This window comes from Penaeus monodon, chromosome 4 (genome assembly GCF_015228065.2).
Source record: "Penaeus monodon isolate SGIC_2016 chromosome 4, NSTDA_Pmon_1, whole genome shotgun sequence".
Taxonomy (NCBI): Eukaryota; Metazoa; Arthropoda; class Malacostraca; order Decapoda; family Penaeidae; genus Penaeus; species Penaeus monodon.
Genome location: NC_051389.1, coordinates 7,990,276 through 8,007,775, shown reverse-complemented (window position 1 = coordinate 8,007,775; position 17,500 = coordinate 7,990,276). Strand labels below are relative to the sequence as shown.

General features: G+C 39.1%; 3 protein-coding genes across 6 annotated transcripts in view; 1 reads left to right on the top strand and 2 right to left on the bottom strand.

Annotated features, from left to right (window-relative positions):
* LOC119569923 (thrombomodulin-like) overlaps nucleotides 1–10,067 on the bottom strand; it is a 13,623-nt gene extending 3,556 nt beyond the window's left edge. For 2 of the 3 annotated variants that reach the window (XM_037917877.1, XM_037917888.1), the window contains exons 1-2: nucleotides 9,910–10,067; nucleotides 4,338–4,478 (exon numbers count right to left, since the gene is read on the bottom strand). In XM_037917877.1, the coding sequence (XP_037773805.1) occupies nucleotides 4,338–4,478; nucleotides 9,910–9,967 (199 nt within the window). In that variant the 5' untranslated portion in view covers nucleotides 9,968–10,067. The remainder of the gene's footprint in view (nucleotides 1–4,337; nucleotides 4,479–9,909) is intronic. The other variant, XM_037917882.1, reaches the window with a different exon arrangement.
* Nucleotides 10,068–12,160: 2,093 nt separating this feature from the next.
* Nucleotides 12,161–16,486, top strand: LOC119569891. The gene is made up of 8 exons (XM_037917861.1): nucleotides 12,161–12,364; nucleotides 12,909–13,120; nucleotides 13,257–13,508; nucleotides 13,617–13,778; nucleotides 13,904–14,029; nucleotides 14,889–15,054; nucleotides 15,352–15,501; nucleotides 15,860–16,486. Exons 1-8 carry the CDS (start codon nucleotides 12,325–12,327, stop codon nucleotides 15,946–15,948), a joined length of 1,197 nt encoding a protein of 398 aa, XP_037773789.1. The 5' UTR covers nucleotides 12,161–12,324; the 3' UTR covers nucleotides 15,949–16,486.
* A 226-nt stretch (nucleotides 16,487–16,712) lies between these two features.
* Nucleotides 16,713–17,500, bottom strand: part of LOC119569902 — a 10,267-nt gene continuing 9,479 nt past the window's right edge. For both annotated transcript variants that reach the window (XM_037917867.1, XM_037917871.1), the window contains exon 8: nucleotides 16,713–17,500. This exon is cut by the window's right edge and continues 1,015 nt beyond it. The gene's annotated coding sequence lies outside the window, so the exon portion shown is untranslated.

The window sequence follows — 17,500 nt, the reverse complement described above, 5'->3', positions numbered from 1 at the left end:
CGGACGAAACTAGCCTTAGCAAATCTCACTGAAATGAACCGAACCTCAGACGGAGAATCAGTGGAGCCAGAGTCAGTGAAGCAGGGTCAGAGCAGCAGAGGAGTGAAGCCGTGATAAGATATCCTAGTGAGTGTTGTGTCCTGGGACCCTGTCTATTGTATTGTGTTATATTTATTTGTGTCGCATTGTACTAAGAATAAGCGAAAGAGCAGAAACGTTCTTTCGATCGGACCACGCTACCATCGTTAAAGTTCACCTGCAACCACGCCTTCAGCAGAAGTTCACTACAATATTAGTAACAATAACACTCACAACTAACACTAATACTAATCTTATTAATAATGATGATAATGGTAGTGATAACATTAATAATGAAGATAACAGTGATTCAATAATAACAATATTGATAATAATAAGAATGCCAACATTAATCATAATAATAATAATAATAATAATAATAATAATAATAATAATAATAGTAATAATAATAATAATAATGGTGATGATGATAATGATAATAATGACATTAATAAAACAACGATGATGATGATAATAATAATAATAATTATAATAATAATGCTAGAAAAAAACTACAATACAAAAACTAGATTTACTGAAGATGAGACCACAGTTTCGAAATGCACCTGGATTCCATCATCGAGTCTGAAAAGGAAAGGGAGAGAAGGGGTATAAAAGAGAGAGAGGAGAGACATCGCGGTAACACGGGGCAGCTGAAGGGAGGTCATGTTAGGTTGGAGGATCGGGCGGACTATGCGCAAGGTGGCCGGCATAAGGGAGAAGCTGGAGGATGTGGGAAGCGAGGAGACGATCGGCAGGAGATAGGCCGCTGTTCAAGTTGAAATTAGGCAGCATCTTTATTAAGGAGGATTCCACCAGTCTGCGGGCGTGGACATCAGCGGAAGGAAAGATAATCCGCGCTGCTGACCAGTCCATCTGATGGCCAGTGTCCCACTGATGGCAAAAGAGGGCGTTGTTGTTGTGTCCCCTGGATACAGCGCACTTATGTTGAGACAGACGCTTAGTGAGACTGGCGCCTGTCTCGCCAAAGTATTGCTTATCACAGGAGGCACAAAGAACAGCATAGGTGCCCACCTTCGAGGTAGAGGGAGGACTGGTATGAGAGGGTGAAGAGGGCGACGGAGAGAGTAGATCTCCTCAGTGAAGGGCAGGCTGAGGACAGGCAGGTGAGGAGTCTCTTTAGGAGAAGAGTCGTGGTAGAAGGTACGCCGTGCCCTGGATAACACGACGTCGAGAATACGACGAGGGTAGCCCAATTTCGAGAACTAACGACGCAGGAAGTCGATCTCCCCATCTAGGTACTGGGAGTCACGGATGCGGAGGTCGCAGTGGAGCAGCGAGGTGGCAACACCTCTCTTTACATGGAAAGGATGATATGAGAAGAAGTGTATGTATATACCACTATGCATAGGCTTCCTGTATATGGAGAAGGAGAAGTGGTCAGCAGAGCGATGAACTAGGGTGTCCAAGAAAGGGAGCTTGTTGTCAACCTCCCATTCCACCTTGAAACGGATGGAAGGAGAGAGAGAGTTCAGCTGCGTCAGGAAATCCGAGAACAGGGCCGCATGAACCTCCCTTTCCTCTCCAGACCTGAAGATGGAATCTAGGTGGATTTCGAAACCGTAGTCTCATTTTCGGTAAATCTAGTTTTTGCATTGTGGGTCTTTCTACTATAGTATCAACACGGTAGAGTGTTTTACCATTCAATAATAATAATAATAATAATAATAATTATTATTATTATTATTATTATTATTATTATTATTATTATTATTATTATTATCATTATTATTATTATTATAACAACAACAATGATAATAATGATAATATCGTCATCATTATCACCATTTTCAATACAATCTAATTTTTGACCGGTAACGAGACGCATCGTTCACTTTTTGTACAGTATAAGAGTTCCTAGAGGCACTCAGAGATAACGGCCACAGTGATAACCATAGCCATCTTAAAAGAAACAACACATACACACAGATACGTAAACACGCAGACATAACCACACAGCCACACACAGTCACACACGCATACAAACACACACGAACTTACACACGCATACAAACATTTTAACATTTTGTCATATTATAAATGAAATATAGTCGTCCGCATATCGAAAGAAGAAAAGAAAGGACAAGAAAAATGTGTATAAAAATAAATAAATATATGTTTATGTATATATATATATATATATATATATATATATATATATATACATATATGTATATATATATATATATATATATATATATATATATATATATACATATATATATATATATATATATATATATATATATATATATATGTGTGTGTGTGTGTGTGTGTGTGTGTGTGTGTGTATGTGTGTGTGTGTGTGTGTATGTGTATGTGTGTGTGTGTGTGTGTGATGTGTGTGTGTATGTATGTGTATATGTGTGTGTGTGTGTGTGTGTGTGTGTGTGTGTGTGTGTGTGTGTGTGTGTGTGTGTGTGTGTGTGTATGTGTGTGTGTATGTGTGTGTGTGTGTGTATTTCTTGTCTGGGAAGGAAACGAGAGATCATTCAATGGGCAAAAATAACAGGGATCACATGTCGTCAAAGGATTCACTGAAGAAGTTAAAGCTTATCACCCAAGTTTTTCATCGACTGATTAGCCCCAAGATATGATTATGCGTTACACTCTACATTCCTATATTTCACACTGTTCAAACTACACAAATAATGAATGAAGAGAGGAAGAACAAAAATGTAGATTTACGTATGTTTTTGTGTTTTATACATATTCTTAATTTTTGGGTTTTTAAGATATGCTTCATATAGGTCGTTACATATGTATCGATATTTTAGTTCTTTCTTATCTTGTGTTATTGTGCAAAGATCTATAGGTCTAGAGATGATCTGTGTACTTCTGTTTCATCTTTTTTCATCTTCGATTCTACTTCTTCTTCATTATCTACTATTTCATTTTCATTATCTTCCTCTTCTCCCTCTTCGTTTTTAGCTGCTGCTGCACCTCTTTCTCCACCTTCCTCTTCTTTTTTCTTCATCTCCTCCTCTTCCTCCTCCTCCTCCCTCCTTCTCCTTCTCCTCCTCCTCCTCATCATCATCATCCTCCATCTCCTCTTTCTCCTCCTCTTTTTCTTCCTCTTCCTCCTCCTCTTTTCCTTCCTCTTCCTCCTCCTCCTCCTCCTCCTCCTTATCCCCTTTTCTTCTCCTTCTCCTCCTCCTCCTCCATTTCCTCTTCCTCTTTATCCTTATCCTTTTCCTTTTCCTTCTCCTCCTCTCTTTCCTCCTCCTCGTCCTCCTCTTCCCCTCCCTCCTCCTCGTCTTCGTCCTCCTCCTCCAACTTCTCCTTTCCCTCTCCCTCCTATTTCTCCTTTCTTTTTTTTCTTCATCTCCTCTCCCTCCTCCTACTCTTCTCCTTCCTCCTTCTCTTCCTTTTCCTCTACCTCCTCCTCCTCGTCCTCATCTTCCTCTCTCTCCTCCTCGTCCTCATCTTCATCCTCCTCCACCACCTTCCCATCTTCTTCTCCCTCTTATTTCTCCTTCCTCTTCTTCTTCTTTTTTGTCTCCTCCTCCTCTTCCTTTTCCTCTACCCCTTCTTCCTCCTCCTCCTTCTTCTTCTTCTTCCTCTTCTTTTCTTCTTCTTCTTCTTCTTCTTCTTCTTCTTCTTTTTCTTTTCTTCTTTTTCTTTTTCTTTTTCTTTTTCTTTTTTCTTTCTTCTTTTCTTTCTTCTTCTTCTTCTTCTTCTTCTTCCTTCTTCTTCTTCTTCCCCTTCTTTCTGTTCTTCTTGTTCTTCTTCTCTTGTTCCTTCTTCTTCTTTTTCTTCTTCTCCTCCTCCTCCTTTGTCTTCTTCGGGTGGCAGGCAACCATCGGCGCATGGTTGATATATTATTACAAGGTACAAGACAAAATCTACAAATATATATGCTTTTAAGCAATTGTTTATGCATATATACACACGACAGGGTGTGGAATTTTTACTCATCCGCTCATCATTGTTTTTGCGTTATCATTCATCTTTTCCATATTGCAGACGTCAACTTGAAGAACATAACTCTACCTTCCGATAAATATTAAGTGCATATATATATATATATATATATATATATATATATATATATATATATATATATATATATATGTGTGTGTGTGTGTGTGTGTGTGTGTGTGTGTGTGTGTGTGTGTGTGTGTGTGTGTGTGTACGTCTTCATATTAATTCGCACTGTGTGTATCCTATATATTCCCAGTAGACTGATGCAAAAAGAAAGAGTGGATTCAATAACATATCAGGTTTATAATACTTACACAGTAAACACTTAGGAGCAAGAGAGTATTGGTCTAACATCAAAACCGCATTTTCCTTGCAAATACACGTTCCCTCGACACACTCCTCCGAGAGGCGGGAACAGCTGTCGTTCATTGAGCATTTCTGGCCAATGGCAGGTTCTGCAAAACATGAATTTGTAAAAGTTATTTCTTACACACACACACACACACACACACACACACACACACACACACACACACACACACACACACACACACACACACACACACACACACACACACACACACACACAGAACGTGATCCGTGGCGACGTCACCTACAGCGATCACGTCAAGAGGACGACCGTCATCGGCTTGGACGTCGTCTACGTTCTCAAGTAACCAGGGACACACTCTGTACGGTTTCGGAGGTTAAAGCGTTTTCACCGACAACTACCACCAAAACAAACAACCCCCACAAAACAAAAATTCCAGATTCGTGGAATGCAAAATTGCTAGGTGTCATAAATGAATTTTGTCCCTTCGAGAATGTAACAGATCATACCAGGATAAGAGGGCTTGATAGACCGTCTATGCTTGACCTAATATTTACAAAGCATAAAAATGGCATTAAGGATATGTAGTAGTGCCCTCCTGTATAGGAAAGGGTGACCACGTAGTAATTAAGTTGAAATACTGCCTGCTACAGGAAAAACTTATCGTAAATAAGGAAAAAAAAGGAAAGTACAACTATAAGAGAGATTATTATAGGAACCTTAAAGATTTCTTTGATGGAATAAACTGGGAAACCCTCCTGAACGAAGAGAACCTTGACTTGCAATACTCTAAATTTTGCGGTTTATAAACAAGGATTAGAAAATTTGGTATCAAAATTCAAAACTGAAGCAAGAAATGGCCAAAAGTGGTTCAATGATAAATGCAAGAAAATGAGAGAAAACATACAGCTCCTTTGGAGAAGGTTCAGAAAACATAGATCTCAGTATAAAATATAAAGTAGGAAATGAGTATGCCCAGACCATGAGGGAGGCGAAAGTAGAATTTGAAAAGCATATATATAATCAATACATGTACGAAGCAACCAAAGCTCTTCTTTAACTACATAAATAGTAAGACTAAAAGTAGAGACCAAATTAGCCTCATCAAAGACAATAACATCGTTTATACTAAGGAGGAGGAAATGTGTGAAACTCTAAATGAGAAACTTCAGTCAGTATTTGTTCAGGACCCATACTTCAGAATACCTAAAATATCACACTCGAAAAGAATGAAATAAAATACCTACTGAAAGGGTTTGACAAGACTAAAGCAGAGGGAAAATATGAGATAGCTAACTGGGGTCTGAAGGAAGATTTATGTACTCCATTATTGTTAATATTCCAAAATTCAGTGGGACAAAGAAAACTACCAAAAGATTGGAAACTTGCCAATGTTACCCCTTTATACAAGAACGGCGACAAGCAAAACCCTCTAAATTATAGACCAGTTTCGTTAACTAGTGTAGTATGCAAGCTGTTAGAAAGGATGATTAGTGGGTTGAAGTACTTGAAAAACACGATATGACATCAAATAAACAATTTGGTTTTAAAGGAGGAAGGTCATGTATAGCAAATCTCCTCCGTTTCTATGGTAGAGTTTCTGAAATGTTACAAGAAAGAGACGGCTGGGTGGACTGTGTATAATTAGACTTTAAGAAGGCATTTGATAAGGCGTCTCATAGAAGCCTATTATGGAAATTAAAACACCATGATGGAGTGAAAGGCAAGCTGCTCGAATGGATGAAAGACTTTCTTCATGAGACAGATGAGAACCGTAATTAGAGGGAAGCACTATACATGGCGACAAATAACTAGTAGAGTACCTCAGGGATCGGTCTTGCCGCCGATTATATTCATATTCATATATGATTTAGGGTCAGACATATGAATATGTTTGCAGACGCCGCGAAATTGTAGAAAAGGGTAATAGGCGATGTCTCATGCCAATGCCTACGAAGTGACATTAAGAACTTATTGATTTGGAGTTGTACATGGAAAATGGAATTTAACACCAATAAATGCCAAGTAGTTAGGTTCGGGGAAATTAAAAATCGTCCATTATACCAATACAAGATAGGAGACGTAATATTAAATCAAACAGATAAAGAAAGACCTTGGAACAATCATAAACAGGAACCCAAGCCCAAATGATCATATAAATGACAAGGTTCATAAAATGCTAGGGTTGATTGCCTAGCGCTAGTCCGTTTGTTGTCTGTAGTGAACTGCGAAATGTAGTCAGTGTGGCAAAGTTGTCGAGGAGTGTAGGTAGACTTGTTGGTGTTGATAGAGAGTGGCTTATGGTTGGTAAAGATGTGGAACTTCTTGCCTTCTACTAAATGCCGATACCATTAGATCGCCTTATAAATAGCTAAAAGTTCTCAATCAAATGTGCTATAGTTCTGTACAGCATTATTTAGTTTTTTGAGAAAAAGGCTAAACATTTCCATCCACCATCCACAGCTCCAGTACCAGTGTTGGAGGCATCAGTAGAGGTAGACATTGGGGAATCTTGATTGGGAAAACTGAGTGTAGTTACTGCACTGAGGGCTTGCTTAGCAGCATCATAGGCAATATCAACTTCAGACAAGAACAATTGACTGATCTCTCTTGCATGGCCTGATTATGGAATAAAGTTTAGAAAAGTAGAGAGCACCTTGGAATGGATCTGTTGTAGTAGTTAATCATTCCTAGGAATTCCTTTGAGCTGGCACTGTGTAGTTGGCTTAGGAAACTGTTGAATGGTTTCACATTTGGTAGGAAGTGGAGTGGTACCTGCTGCAAAAACTGTGTGGCCGAGAAAACAGACAAAACTCCATGCACACTCTTATCTATTTTAATTTGGATACCATAATCATTCAGACATTTGAAGACTTGCATTAGATGATCCTGATGTTCAGCATCCTTACTGGCAATGAGTAGATCATCAATATAAGCAAAGACAAATGGTGGCCTTGTAAAACTTCACCAATGAAATGCTGGAATGTTTGTGCAGCATTCTTCAGTCCAAAAGCATCCGGACATATCTATACAAGCCAAATAGGGTGATAATGGCTGTTTTCGGGATGTTTGAAGGGTTGACTGGTATTTGGTGGAATGCTTTAACCAGATCAGTTTTGGAGATGGAACATCCAGAAAGTTGTGAAGTAAATATTTGAATCCTGGGAATTGGGTAACGATCCATCAATGTATGCTTATTGAGATCTTTGTAGTCACCATAAACATAGCAAGGACTCGAACTCTACATTTACTAAGCAATACCGTTCTGGAGGTAGTCGACCAGTTGTTTTGATGTGATGAGTAACGGAATGCTTTATAGGAAGGGTTGTAGAGTACGGCTGAGTAAGCGAAGGAAAGGACTTCAAGTAGTGATGCAAATGGGTTGTTGGCATCGATTGTGAGATCTGCAAGCTATTTGCAAAATTGAAATTGATCATTAGTAGACTCCATAGTAGTGTCAAGGAGTCTCCGATTTTTAATGTCAACTAGGAGGTTGAAGTTTAAAAAAAAAATCAGAACCAAGAAAGGCTTGAGACACGCTGCTACATAAAGTTCACTGAAATGTTTGCTGAAGCTTGAGGTTGAGTGTAAGAGTTCTCCGTTTATATACAGGGATTGTTGATCCGTACAAGTTCATGATCGGAGGGAGTGATTTGCGATTTGCCGCTGCAGGCAAAATGCTAACCTCGGCGTAAGTGTTGACTAGGAACTTGATGTTGCAGAGTGGGTCCCACACATGAAGCATGGAAGAGGTGTGACGAACATTATGCGCCTCTAATGCTCGCCTTTGCTGTTTAAGGGTTTATTGAAGTTGCAGGACTGAAGACACTTCTTTGCTGCTTCCTCAGATTTGCTGTGATAGAAGCATATATCATCTCTTCCTCTGGATCGACTTCTTGACCTGTAACGTGGCTTATTGTTGGTAGAGATGCGACGAGACAGAAGTTGTACTTGATTTTGAAGAGCATTAACCTGGATAGTGAGTTTTGCAACAAGTTTTACCAACTGCTCTGAGATGTGGAAGCTACTTCAGCCATAAACGCCATAAACTCATATGCTAATTTAGTGAGTTCATCGATGGTGAGCTTCCCTTTTACTGTGAATAATTCCTGCTGAATATGTGAAGGCAGGCGCTGGAAGAAAAACTGGAGAAGGATCGTCTTGTCGAAACTACCATACTTGTCACCAAGGAGCTTCTTCATTCGACGTATGAAATCAGGGTTTTCGTTGCCGAGTTCTTCCTTGCTGAGAAGTTTCCGAGCTCTGGTAGTAATGGAAGATTCCAGTCTCGACTGCAATGCAGTCCTCCGCACTTCATATGGTTCATACGGCGAAATGCACTGATAGGTGTAATGTCATCTTCTCTGGTGTTGCTAGGGGTAGCAGCGTCATGTCTGGTTTCGTCATCGGGCATCCTGAGACACGAGTGTCACAAACACTGATGAAAATCACTGAAGGGTGAAAATTAACAGATCACCGGGCATTACATTACAATTTGTTATTATGGGGACATGGCTAAACCGACTATCTCGGTTGACGGCGGTATAAGTCCTTTAAAGCCCAGGATGGTCTCTTGGCCAAACAGTATTTATACCGACGTATTTAGAGCGTTTAGACCGCGCAGACTTCAGAATAACCAACCTATACATACAACCGTGATTAGTCCGGTGAGGCTTATCGTCAGAGAATATTGTATGATTTCAGTGTAAATATTAATCCAGACCTATATCATTATACTCAATTTCCTGAGATTACTTATTTACAATGGATTGAGGACTTACTAGTATTTTTGACAATATAGCTGTGAAAATAAACAAACATTTGTCAGTTAAACATCAAAAGATGATATACTTTACAAAGTACACATATCAGTAGTATTTATTGTATGAGAAAGAAATAAACCAGAGATTCATGACTAGGCGATTTTCAGGGAAGACTATGATATAACTACATTTCAGGGGCAACTACGATATTACTACAAGGTCATTCGTGTATGTGGACGTAGACATGGTAAAGAAGGTCATTTTGAATATGGTGCAGTAGTATGGAGTCCACTCTTAAAAAACGATGTAAATAAATTGGAAAGAATTCAAAGAGCACCCACAAGATGGGCACCTATCTAAGAGATATGAGCTACGAAGAAAGAAAATAGATCTTTGGAAGAAAGAAGAAAAAGAGGTGACATGATAATGATGTTCAACTATATTACAGGAGGGATGAAGTTAGACAAAGATGACTTTATAATTTTGAACACAAGAAGGATGAGACGACACAGCAAAAAGTTGAAAGTAAAAAGGGGCGAGAAAGATGTCAAGAAGTTCAGTTTCCCAAATAGAACTACTGAAACATGGAACAGTTTTCCAAATAACGTCGTGTGTGCCAAAAATGTGCATCAATTTAAAGAGTTACATGTGTGTTATGTGTGTGTGTGTGTGTGTGTGTGTGTGTGTGTGTGTGTGTGTGTGTGTGTCTGTGTTCACATATTTATATGTATATGTACACACATATCCATACGTACATACACACACCCATATTTATTTATGATTCGACCTTACCTGTTGGATGCGCAAAAAATATGATGACAAAAACTGTTTTCAGAATTGTTAGTTGCATATTCACAAAATATCTCCCCAATGCTTTTGAAATGTTCTTAAAATAAGTTGTGTTCTGAATGTCGTCTGAAATTCAACTGAGTCTTTTCCGTTAAGTTACTGATAAAATTTTATATGGAATTTACCAGGTACTGAGATACTGATAACACGATGTTTTACAAGTAGAGTCTGGTATATAAAAAGTGGAAAATTATCAGTGTTTCTGATTATCATTGCGTTTAAACCGCAATGATTAAACTACTTGAATGTGGTACTGTTGTTCAAGCTACATCGGATAAGAAAATACTGATAGATGTATCTGGAATTTCAGAGAGAGTGATAGATATGTAGACATGTAGGAAAGACGGAACACACATACGAATATACACACACAAACAGAAGCACGGGCACACACATCCACACAAATACACACAATCACATTCACACACAACACACACACACACACACACAAACACAAACACACACACACATACAGATGCACAAGCACACACAAACAAACAAATCCACAAGCAACACACACATACACACAAACAGACGCACGAGCACAAACACACACAAAAAAAAAGAAAAAGAGATAGAGAGAAAAAAAAAAAACAGGCAGGCAGATAGACACACATATTGAAGCTCAAGAATGACCTGTCACTTTCATTAATTTACAGTAATTTTATCGCTGTACCTCGTGTCGCACTTCATCCTCTTTCTGCCCGATATCGGATATCAGCTAGATACCAAAACCGGAAGCGGATGTCCGTTAGAATGATATAAGTGCGGATGGAAGAAATAGGTGACAAAGGCTTACTCGCGCGCGTGTTTGTGTGTGTGTGTGTGTGTGTGTGTGTGTGTGTGTGTGTGTGTGTGTGTGTGTGTGTGTGTGTGTGTGTGTGTGTGTGTGTGTGTGAGAGTAAAATATAAATAAATAAATAAATAGATAAATGTATATGTGTATATGTATATATATATATGTATATATATGTGTGTGTATATATATATATATATATATATATATATATATATATATATATATATATATATATATATCTATATCACCGATGCGGTGTTTGACGAACTAGTTGCCGCCTTGTTGACATCATGTAGTTGACTGGGACTTTATACTGGGTAGATTGACCCATGATCCTTACCCAGGGGAGTAGTTGGTTAGGTAATCATTGTTGGTGGTTTTCAACTCACCATCATATCTACTGCCGTATCTTTCATATATATATATATATATATATATATATATATATATATATATATATATATATATGTGTGTGTGTGTGTGTGTGTGTGTGTGTGTGTGTGTGTGTGTGTGTGTGTGTGTGTGTGTGTGTGTGTGTGTGTGTGATTATTGATTACTCACTTCCAAAGATCGCAAGTATACGCCTACACGACTTTCTGATATTGGTGAATGTGTCTGTCCTCCCAAAAGGTGCTGACAGAATAGCGATATGCATAAGCGTCCCCCCCCCCACGCACACATACACACACACACACACACACATACTCGCATATACATAAATATACACTGTAAGCGCGTGGGTCCATGTGTAATGTATGGAAATAAATTTGTATTGAGATTCTCTGATACCCGGTTGAGTTGGGGTCAGGTAGAGTTCTTATCTCATCTTATCTATTCACATTATCATTGTGTCCTCTTTATCCTACTTATCTCCAGGGTGTTCCACAATAAATCACATTTGAGCGACATTTATTGGGCAAAAAGAAAAAAATCTCACACATTCCCATTTCCTGGTACTGTTTCCTATATAACAAGGTTCGAAAATGAATTGCCATTGACTATGAAATGCTTAGAAAAAAATGATAAAATGAAGAAAAAGTCCGTTGATGATCTATTCCCGGCCGTTGCGTGGGCAGAATTTAAAAAGGGAGAAATTATGAGGAAATTATTTCGTGATGTTCTTCCAATGGCATTAGCCAATCACACACAGAGAAACTACTGATAAAAAGGTGATGCAGCACAAAGGAGGTACTATGCCGTATAATGTCTACCTTTTTTCTGGTAGCTTTACAATCATTTTTCTAATATCCTGAGAATCATACGCAGTCAGAATATACCATAAAAATGAGTGAACGTTTATTTTTCACACCTACGACACAGCTTGATGACAAAACCACACCTTACGTAATGCTTTTAAGAAGACCAGCGCACTGATAAGGCATGAGAAATGGGGAACAGCACCACCAGCTGAGTCAGTCCGACGATCTCTGTAACGCAGGCGGCAGTGCGCGGGGTGCTCCTCTCTATTTCCCAGCTTCCGTCCAGCTTTAACTATTAGTGTGAGAAACACGTAAGACACCTTCATTTACACCTGGAGAACCTGAAGAACCGGGGCCGCGATGAGAAGAATAGGACTAGGACTGTTGGCGTTCATCTTGGGTAAGTGGATGAGGAAGCCGGCAGGTTCCTCCGTGGGGATTCTTATCTCATATTTCGGTTGGAGACAAAATTCCTCTGTTCATCGATAAAGCTACTTATTTTGTGGGGGAGAAAAGTATTATCTCCGGGCCAGAAGACTTCGGAATATTGTGTTGATTCACATGTAAAACAAATTTCCTAGAGCTGCGGTTACAGAGTACAGCACTGGGACACAGAGAATACTGCTGATGTAACTGAATAACAGTTCCCCAGGTATATCTTGTCTGGGATAAGGAACGACATTAGCTGCTTGTGCATCTACCAACATTCTGTGGTTCTAACATCTGACAAAAAGGGCAAAAAGGCAAGATGAGAGTCTTTAGACATGAAGAATGGTTTGTTATCGAATCACAGTCATATAGCCGTGACATGAGGGCGTGGAAGTCTAGGACATCTAAACCGTGATGTTTCTCACACTAGGATCAGTGATATCGCTCAGCAACTTACTTGTCGGGTGTAAAGGCTTTATCACAGCGTCGTGTAATAAATATTCCCTTTTTTCCAGGCGCAAGTTTGGTGGCCGCAGATATTGATATGGAGGTGAAAATCGTCGAGAAACTGCAGCACTTCTCCGAGTATCGCTTCCCGGCTAACAACCATGAAGATAGCTGGATTGAAGCTCGAAATTACGTCGAAAAAGAGTTTGATTTCTATGGGCTCAGAGTACAGAAGCAGACCTTCAATTCAACAGTCTGGACATTAGAGGGCGACCAGACTGTGAGTTGTACATAAAATTTGATAATTCTCACAAAACATGTCCACTCGACAACGTCATGTCATAATCATATGTTTAAAGTTTGTGTGAGTTAAATATATCATGCGCTTATAAACTATGAAAATTTCATACCATCAGGTTGAGGGCGTCAACATCATCGGAGTGGCTCAGGCCACCAGCAACAAGCCCGGCGCCATAGTGGTCGTGGGAGCCAACTACGACACGAACACGCGCGAGAACCCAGGGCCCCTTTTCAACAACGGCGCCGGAATTGCAGCCCTCCTTGAGACGGCGAGACTCTTCACGCACAACATCAAATGGTCAGGCTCCTTCAAGCAAAACTATACCACCATCTTCGTCGCCTTCGATCTCAACACGAAGGAACATGATGTACGTAAACCTAAGTCAACGCCGTTTGAAATGACGTTTATTGTTCCCTTCTCCTGCGTATTGTCTCACTGAGTGACTCTGAACCCGTGTATTTAACAATCATCACAGAACGAACCTGGAAAGTCCGGAGGCTGGTACTTCGTTAACGAATGGCTGTGGGACTACCTGGAAAGCTCTGACGCCAACTTTGGAGGAGCCTTTGTCGTCGACTCCATCATGAATGTCAACCAGGAGCCTAATTCTCAGGACACCTCCGAGGACTTCCGCAGGGTAAGTTAGTCATTCACATACCACACCAGAGTCTGTTAAATGCACCAGAGTGTATCATTGCATTTACGTCGATTATACAAACAAAACCTTGTGGTCCAGGAGCGTGATACAGTGCGTTATTGCAGATGTTCCCGGAGACCTACAACAGCATGGCTAAGAACAGCAACAAAGGTAACTTCATCGGCGTCGTCACACAGCCCGACGAGAAATCCCAGAAACTGAAGGATCAGTTTGTGGGTAACTATCGGAAGGTGAGGTTCGGAATGGCTGCATCAGTGGCTATACTCGTTTCTTAAGGTGGGAAGTGGTTGCAATGCACGGGATGTTGAGGCACAATCTACTTTGGCTCATCCATCCATAGGTTTGTGTGCCTTTTTTCCTCTATTTCTATCTCTCTTTCTCTCTCTCTCGCTCTCTCGCTCCTTTGCTCGCTCTCCCCTTCTCTCTCTCTCTCTCTCTCTCTCTCTCTCTCTCTCTCTCTCTCTCTCTCTCTCTCTCCCTCTCTCTCTCTCTCTCTCTCTCTCTCTCTCTTGTGCGCGCGTGTGTGTGTGTGTGTGTGTGTGTGTGTGTGTGTGTGTGTGTGTGTTTGTGTGCACGTGCGACATCCACATCCACGTATGTATAAACCCCCATACACACACACACACACACACACACACACACACACACACACACACACACACACACACACATATATATATATATATATATATATATATATATATATATATACACACACATACAAACATATATATATACATTCATTCATACATACATACATTCATACACACATATATATACACATACATATATAAGCATACATACGCACACACACACACACACACACACACACACACACACACACACACACACACACACACACATATATATATATATATATATATATATATATATATATATATATATATATATATATATATATATATATTTTTTTTTTTTTTTTTTTTTTTTTTTTTTTTTTTTTTTTTTTTTTTAATATATTATATATATAAATACATACAATACATACAAACACATGCATACACATATATACGTACATGTATACATATATTCTTTGTGCATGTATACAACAAAACGTTTCTCTCATAGGATCGCAGGAAGAGGCCCTTCCGTCTGGAGGACATGACGTTGCCCACAGTACTTCACAAGAACAATATCATCTCCGAACTGACCACCCAGGAAACCGTTGAATTCTGGGCCTTCCAAGTCAACGGGACAGCCACGCCCCTTCCAGCTGTTCTTATCAGTGACACTGGTAATGTCCAGAAGGTTAAGAGAGTGAGAGTGGGGTTGAGAGTGAGGGTGAGGGTGAATATACGTGTGCGTGTGTGTGTGTGGCGTGTGAAAAGAGAGAGAGAGAGAGAGAGAGAGAGAGAGAGAGAGAGAGAGAGAGAGAGAGAGAGAGAGAGAGAGAGAGAGAGAGAGGGGGGGGGGGGGGGAAGAAATAGAGACAAAAAAAAAAAATGAGCGAAAAATAGAGAAAAATAGAACAAAAATTATGTTCAACGACACCTATACAAAATTCCTTATATTGCCGCCTCCTTCCATACAGAGAAACTTCGAAGCATGCCTGAGAGTCCTTGCGGCACCCGAGTTTGCCCTCCCAAGGCCTGGTTGACGGAAGAACGAGAGGAGTTCCTGGTCGCCACCGTGGAAGGGCTCACTAACACCCTTCTACGCCGCCAGGCCACGCGCCTTCCGAGTGAGTAATTTCATCAAGTATGATGTTAAATATCTGCCATGTGTAACTCTCGCGCCTCCAAGTGATGGCGGATTACAACCATATTTCTTTTCGCTCTTTAAGACTTTAGGGACAGGCAGGGAGCAATTTTGATCATTTTAAAGAGAGCGAATACAAAAATCATCTTAATCGTTGCCTTTTGAATAACGCTTTCCCTGCCACCTCTGTCTGGTTGATTGTAGTATATGCATATTTCACACGATGAAAGTTTTCTTTAAGGCTTAGAGACTTACTTTATTTGTCTTATTAATTTTATCATTTATTTGTATTATTTATTGATTATATTATTTATTTATCTATTTTTTGTGTCCCCCATCAGACCCACCAGCCAACAGTAGCGAGGCTACATCACTTCCATCGCTTTTCACTACCGTCGTCATTCTGCTGATAGGGCGATTCTACCAATAAATCGCAAAATTGCTATGTACACTAACGCCCAACACCAACGAGCTCTTTGCCGCCTTGTCTCGGTTTCATACTAGAGGTTTGTATGGAAATGTACACAGAGAAGTTTTCAGTTATGCAGTACAAAGACTCCTAAATCCTTGTTGAATGTGTTATTGTTGTGTAAATTAGAATACCTTCAAAGAAAGTAAAACTTAATGATATAAAAATTACTTCATGTTTGGTACATGCTGGAGTGACTGTAAATCAGATTTTAATTAACAAATGTAGGTATGAAAGGCCATTAAAACATTATTATTTTGATGATGATATAAAGAGGTAATGATATTACTTTATTAGCATAGGCAATAAGTTATTTGTTTTATTTTTTCATTTTTCTCTTTGTATAGAAACATAAATTAATATGTTCTCACTTGTCCAAAACAGTGATTAAATAACCATCAACCTTTGGATTATAAGTGAATAAAAATCCTTAAAATTTACTATGGATATTTTATGTAACACTGTTCTATTTGTTGTATACATTAAACATACATTTGAGTATATATGTAGTTTTATTTATGTTGTTTTCAGGTAATAACATTCCTACTTTACTGTGATTTCAAATAATTGTCCACACATTTCTAGATTTATATATATCTTTACCTATTTGCTTGCTTACTCGCGCGAGCGTGTGTGAATTTACATATATTTCTACATATGAATGGATGTAAATATGCATATGTTTGCATATGATTTTCATATATATGGGAAAGTATGGAGAAAGATTTTATTTTATACATTTATTCATAATGATATGCATTACATGACACTCCATGAAAAATGGGATTTGATGCTGCTTCCTGAATCTGCAACACCCTTTTTACATCAAGCATTATTCTATCATACATTATTTTTTATATCTTACAAACGAAATGCACAGACCTTTATGTTTACCACTTTATTCATTAATTCACTTATAAAACTAACCACACACTAATCTATATATAATATATATAGGCACATTTAAGATTATTCCATACCATGTGCTATACTTAATCCAAAATTTGAATGGTTTATAATAGTTCATCCCTAACTATAATGATTTTAATAAATTAGATTTTTTTTCCACCGATGCTGTTCCAGATTTATAACTAGTCGTAAAGTTATCTGTTCGTTGCACAATTCGATTCCATATACCTTTCTTCGTGAAAAAATAAATAAATATACATTTGCAAATACACAAAGACACTCATACGTACAGACACTGAGACACACACACACAGACACATCCCCAGTACACAGACACACGCGCACACAGACACATACACAGTACACAGAGGCACGTACACACAGACACAGTACATAGAGGCACGTACACACAGACACATTTGTACACATACACACGCACACACAGACACATCCTCAGTTCACAGACATGCACACACACACTCGCATAATACATGCGGGAAGTGGTGTATCCGGTCAACTAAACCGGACAATTCGTCGTTATATTAATTATGATTATTACTATCTATACCTTTATCACTATATGTCAGAGCTACTATTCCTTGTT